Genomic DNA, 6,486 nt, shown 5'->3' with positions numbered 1-6,486 from the left:
TGTCATGATATATAGAGAACAGCTTGGTACGTCCTTATACTGCCGTTTGTCAACATAAATAGTTTCTAATTAGTTTTAGATAGACTTTAACGAATGTTATGATATATATAGAGAACAGCTTGATACGTCCTTATACTGCCGTTTGTCAACATTACATTTAGATATAAATAGTTTCTAATTAGTTTTTAGATAGACTTTAACGAATGTTATGATATATATAGAGAACAGCTTGATACGTCCTTATACTGCCGTTTGTCAACATTATATTTAGATGTAAATAGTTTCCAGTGAACTGTTGCATAAAACTGAACAAATCTGCTTACTTGTCTATAAATTGTAAACAAGCAACATGTAATGTTAGCTACGTGTTGTATAAATACGAAGAATGTGTTAAAATTGCTTAGAGGAAAAATAATCAAATGTTCAGCACTTATTTCAAACTATCTGTGAAAGTCGTTTGACCAAAACGTTTCCCACTCATTTAAGCCGAGCGTTGCCTAATGGCCAATGTACCGACTGTGAAGCTGATGTTCAGTGGTTCACTCATCAACAAAAATCACACTTTAGGGCCGTGATAGTGACATAATGGCGATAGTCAAATACCACTATTCGGTCCAACAACAGTAGCCTAAGAGTTGGCGGTTGGTGGTGATTATTGACTAACTGCCTTCCCTTTAGCCTATCATTTCAAAATTAGGAAAGACTAGCGTGGATAGCGTGCATTCTTAAGCGTCAGTATAGTGAAATAAAATAAATATTATTTGACAGTAGTTGTTACTGGTCTTATAGTAAAACGTCACAATGGAAATACTAACTTATTTGCCAATGTAGTATTCCATAGACTCATAACATGCTCGCCCTTTCAGTCGTGGGGGCGTTATAATGTGACGGTCAATTCCACTATTCGTTGTGTAAAAGAGTAGTCCAAGAGTTGGCGGTGGGTGGTGATGACTAGCTGCCTTCCCTCTAGTCTTACACTGCTAAATTAATATTGTGCGAAGTCAAACAAGTAAGCAAAGCATCAAGTTAAATTACTTTTCTTTAACACCCGATCTGCGAGTCAGAGAAACACGTGTCGTGGTTGATTCCCATACAAAGCTTTCCCGCACTCTCTTTTTTAATTCCGTTATCTAAATTGCCCACAATTGTAACCTAATTCGCACTATGAACCGTACAATTAGTTTTAACACTGCTAGTAAATGTCGAATCCTTTCCATTTAATATTGTTTCATAGCAACTTCTATTTTCTGTCTGTATGTTTTCAGTTAATCATAAAACATATTTTAGTTATTTTTTTATATTTTATTCAATAATATATGTCATATGTTAGTATAGCTACATAATATAAGTACACTATATTAGAACAATAATGAAACAACAATGATATTTTATACATTGTTGGAGACACATGCGACAGACTCGAGAGATGGAACATCACAATCAATTTTTAAATTAACGTATACTTCAATATTAAACAGTTTATATGTATTAACCCTGAAGAAGGTGTAAATGCGAAACGTTAGTAGTAATAAAAAAAAACAAATATATTTACATCTGGAGTGTAAAGGTCGTTTATCTAAATTTTTATCACAATGTCTAAATCCCTCCAGTATCTACTACAAACTTTGAAAGAAATTAAACTAATTTGCACTAGTTTCCAGACTATGACGGAGTAAAACCCATACTCCTATCTAAGTTCCCCCAAAAATACTCTGTAGTGGCTCCACATGTTGTGCAATACAAGTTCTGGTTCTTCAGCTCTATAAAGCCGTTTCCTCCATGGTTTTCGCGAGTTACGTTGATATAGATGTCCGAAAAAGACTGAGAAAGCTTACTTGCCGCTGTAAAGAGGCTAAATGCTGTACCTGCCCTAATATGAACACCTAAACTATTCTTTGCAAGTGTAACACAGTCTGACCAACTCCCTAGACTTTGCATCTTCGTGGCCAAATAGTACTGAGTTTTAATTTGTTGTTGTTATTGTTTTTTTATGAGTGAAATGTGTTTTTATTTGAGGTTAACAGATGAATCCCTTTGTCAGAGTACATCTTTTTTGGTTATAACTTAAATACTGGAAACTCTCAAATTCAATCTTATCGACTCGCAGACTGGGTGTTGAGGCGATTTTAACCGCTTCTCCGTGTTATCAAATTTGATCACGTTGTAGCTGCATTTGTTTGTTATTTGCATTGCTTTTTGGGTACATATTATATTTGTCCTACATTTCTGTTGTTTATCAATTTAGTGCTTAATCTTCATTTTGTGTGTATGTTTCTTTTTCTAATTCTAGGGGTCCTCCGAAAATTCTGTGGCACAAAGCCCTTCGAAGGATTCGAGATTCTAGTTTGAGTAACCAGGGAGCTTCGAGACCTGGAAGTGGGAAAGGAGCTTTACCGGAAGTGCACGTCATTCCAACTATTTCTTTGTCACTTAGTCAGATGTCATTGTCCGACGATATGTGTGGAGAACGAAACGGTACTGCATATGAACTTGTACAGCTGAACGAACGCAGAGAGGTCACCACGGAATTATCCAACAACACAAATAAAAAACTGACTAATTCCTTTCAAACTGTTTCTCTTAATCACATATCTCCAGTAGAAATCATGCCAAATAAATTATCAACCAAAGCAGAAACAGCAAGTGAGGAAAAGGAGGAAGAAATGCATAAAAATAACTTTGGAGAACTTCCAAATTCAGCTGATTTAGTAAAAGAGAATACAAAAATTCATTTCAAACAGGGCTTTATTTACCGGGGAATTATTTTTCCGCGGCTGACAAACAGTTTCAAAGATCGACATCTAGAAGTAGCCTACCAAAGATACTCTCACCGTCAAAGACAGAAATCACTTATTATTGTAAATTTAATCGATATTGTGTTAAAAGTATCCCTCTTCTTATCATATATTTTGCGTCCTAACAACACAACCTTTCCTAAAAGGGAAATTCTCATAAACGTACCGTGGCTAATAGTTAACATTATTCTTTGTCTTCTAACGTGTTGGAAATGCTTCGCTAACAACTACTTACAGTGGGGAGCTGTCTTTACGTTTCTAGTATTATTTGTACAAGGTAAGTTGTCCTCGTCATCTCTTAATACCAGGAATTCACATGATTGTAAAGGAATCATATACATATATTTGTGTGTGTGTAAGTGAATAAACTATGTTTATTTCCTTGAGTTTATTAGCCTTAAAACTAATCTTTAATCACAAATATTATACATTTGCAATAGCATATAATGAAATATTATGGTTTATGCGAAAGTACAATCGAACATTTTAATGTGCTTCTTTAACAGGTTAAGCTTTGTCACTGTCGTAATATTTATATTAATCAAATACTGTCATCCAAAATGTTTATAAAACCTTGTTAGGTTTTTGTTCAGTAGAACTGAGTTAATCAATTATACTATAATGATTTCCAAATGGGAAAAGTCCATACTGAATAAAATAACTATTAAGATGTTTACTTACGAAAAACAATCTAACCATCTTAATTTAAAATTGATGATTTTTTATTTATTATTCTTCTTTCTTACAGATCTTGCAAGTCATATATCGTTTCCGCTGTATTTAAATATGTTTATTAGTTTTTGCTGCTGTTAGATTTAAACATCTACAATAACTCTTAAGACAATCTATTATGAAAACGCAATCACAAACGCTTCAAACGAGAAACACTTCTATTGCTATTCTAAAAATCCCTATCTTTCCTTTCTAAAAAAAATGAAGTAAAGAATCTAAAATTTTACGACTGTTTATGCTACATGATATCAGGAAACGTTTAGCTTATCTATGTCGTAAGATTGTCATAAAATTGTATATGTGAATACAAATTAAGTTTGACAGGTCAAGTTTCTGTCTTTTCAGAAATGAGAAACATCAACTTCTGGTGTTAGGTTTATGTCCAAAAGAGTATAAATTGAGACTGAGTGGAAGTTAAATCTGTTTCGCCGTTTTATAGCTTGTTAAGACAAAGCTATTTATCACTTATTCAAAATGTAAAAGAACTGCATAAAACGATTAATTTGCTGCTATACATTGTGATATTAATTACAGAATAGCGTACTTTTTACGGGAATGACTTATTTGTAGTATGTCACGTAAATATGTTTATTATTAGTCACATGTTATGTGAAATTAAACTTTATATTTCAAAGAAAGATTCTGACTAAGCCTCTAATATCGCAGATACACGAAAGCGTACTAAGAACAAGATACACAAGAAATGAAGCTGGATTATCATTTTATCAAGAACTATGGCTCGAAACGTCACAAATTGAACTTTATTTGAAAAAGTGAGCTTTTCATATTGCCTTATCATCTTGCGTGCTGTAAAATGCGATAAAAATAACTTTCTCATCATAACAAAGAAATATATCTTGTACTGATTCACTTGATTCTGAAAGTACCATTGTTGCTTTTATTACTTAAAAAAATGCTTCGCCAGAATGAGATTTTACCCGTCAATGAAAATTACATCTAGTTTGCATTTAATTCTTAACAGGGAAGAAAAGTCAATTTGTCAAAACAGCATAATTATTATAATTAGCAGAAATACCCGTCCTGGGCAGGTATAACTGCTGGTTCCTGCGAAAGCTATTGGGCCTGCAGCCTTTTCTGGAATTGTCTAAAGGTTCTACAATTTACTCATACTTGATATTCAATAATGTTCGCCATTCATGAGAAAAAAGGGTTTTATTGAAATTTTAGTTTTAAAATGAGCTATCATCACAGAGTAGATTTTATTGAAGTATTTCTTTTTAGGCACAGTTATCAATGAAAGTGCCTTGTTTTTCTGTTGCAACACTCATGAGATTTGCACTAAAGATAAAAAATTTTTTAAGTTTGTTTTTGATTGTTTTATATTTAAAACTTACTCCTTTTGGTTTTTTATTTTTATTGATTAAATCTGAAACATATCAGTTTTGTGGAAATTTCATTTGTTTTATTTATTGCTCAGCTACAAAAATACTGCCTAGTTATAAAAATATTACCCAGTTATGATTGGTGATGATCGATGAGGTAGTTTCCGAGAACCTAGTTATGGACGTCACATCGCAAGCTCCATTATAATAAGATTTATTCTCTAAAACTCATATCGAAGGTAAACGATATGGATAAGAAGCTTGCACGATAATACGCCACATTTATATAAGCAAGCTATTTTAGCAAGCTATTCGACCAAACGTTTTAATACCTTTTTTGTGTATTCCCACCTGTCCTTAATCGTTTCTTCCATGCTTGGTTATTATTGTTTTTGTTTACTAGTTTCCATGTATTACACACAAATGTAGTCTATTATTGTTGAATAACATGCGTGTGTCATCTAAGCGTTTACATCATTGATGTATAATTCAATATTTGTGTCTGGAGTTCCTGTTAGAATATTTCTCCAAATTTTGAGTTTTTGCGTGGAGTATGTGTAATATATTATTTATTGTGGAATTTTGGACTTACTTTTAAGTAGAATTTGAAATGGTACTACTTTGCCATAGTTTATCTTTTGTCTGCGAATGATTTTGAAGTTCAGCTATAATTTTTAATTGTCAGATGTTTTGTAGTAGAACTTTTCAAGCTTTTGATTGCTTACTCTTTAACTAATTTAACTAATAGTGTATTTTAGTAACAGTCCAATTTCTGGAAAATTGGCTTGTTTGGTTATTTCTTTTGTGATTCGATCACTATCTTATTGGAACACGTTCAGTTTTTCGCCTAATACAGTGTTTAGAGATATATTTCTTGTCATTCGACTTCTGGAATATCTGACCTATGATATGTTGAAATATTTGTATAACCATTCAACCACTAATACGTTAGAACATTTCTTTAGTCATGCATTACTCTCTTAAAATATCTGTTTAAAAATTCAAACACTGATACACTATAACATCTCTTTAGCTATACATTGCTATGGTGGAATATCTGTCTCACCATTTAACCTCTAATACACGAAAACATCTGTTTAGCCATATATTATCATGTTGGAATATATGTGTAATCATTTAACCACTAATACACTAGAATATTTTTTAGCTATTGTTATGTATTAGAATTTCAAATCGTCTGAAATTGAGTTAACTGATAGATTTAAATTTAATAGTTAAATTATACTTTGGATTTAGTATTTAAATATATGTCGATATAATGTCAGTTTGTGATATTTGCCAACAAAATTTATACACACAGTTTTCTTTTTAACACAAATAGGTTTTAATATACACACAAAAATACAATTTATAATAACAGTTCTTACAAATAGTTATTACAAACAATGATTTATAAACAAAAGTTTCACAAACTTACAAGCAATATAAAGTCTTCCTTTTAGTCTGGAAGTTCTCCGATATACTATCGAGGGTTCACGATGAGTGAGTTGATTACGAGTTGACGTAAGTATAATTCACTTAACAGGGAGCTAGCTGGCTTTGTCCTTCGTTATTTATCAGCCACACACGTCGAGTTTTCCACGATGAATGTATAT

The 6,486-nt window shown here is 32.3% G+C and overlaps 1 protein-coding gene across 3 annotated transcripts in view; it reads left to right on the top strand.

Annotated features, from left to right (window-relative positions):
• Positions 1-6,486, top strand: part of LOC106459888 (adenylate cyclase type 8-like) — a 171,966-nt gene that overhangs the window by 50,641 nt on the left and 114,839 nt on the right. For all 3 annotated transcript variants that reach the window (XM_022386792.1, XM_022386781.1, XM_022386786.1), the window contains exon 2: positions 2,291-3,072. In XM_022386792.1, coding sequence (XP_022242500.1) covers positions 2,439-3,072 — 634 coding nt within the window. In that variant the 5' untranslated portion in view covers positions 2,291-2,438. The remainder of the gene's footprint in view (positions 1-2,290; positions 3,073-6,486) is intronic.

The sequence above is a fragment of the Limulus polyphemus genome, unplaced genomic scaffold, assembly GCF_000517525.1.
Source record: "Limulus polyphemus unplaced genomic scaffold, Limulus_polyphemus-2.1.2 Scaffold31, whole genome shotgun sequence".
NCBI lineage: Eukaryota > Metazoa > Arthropoda > Merostomata > Xiphosura > Limulidae > Limulus > Limulus polyphemus.
This window is presented reverse-complemented; position numbering and strand designations above follow the sequence as displayed.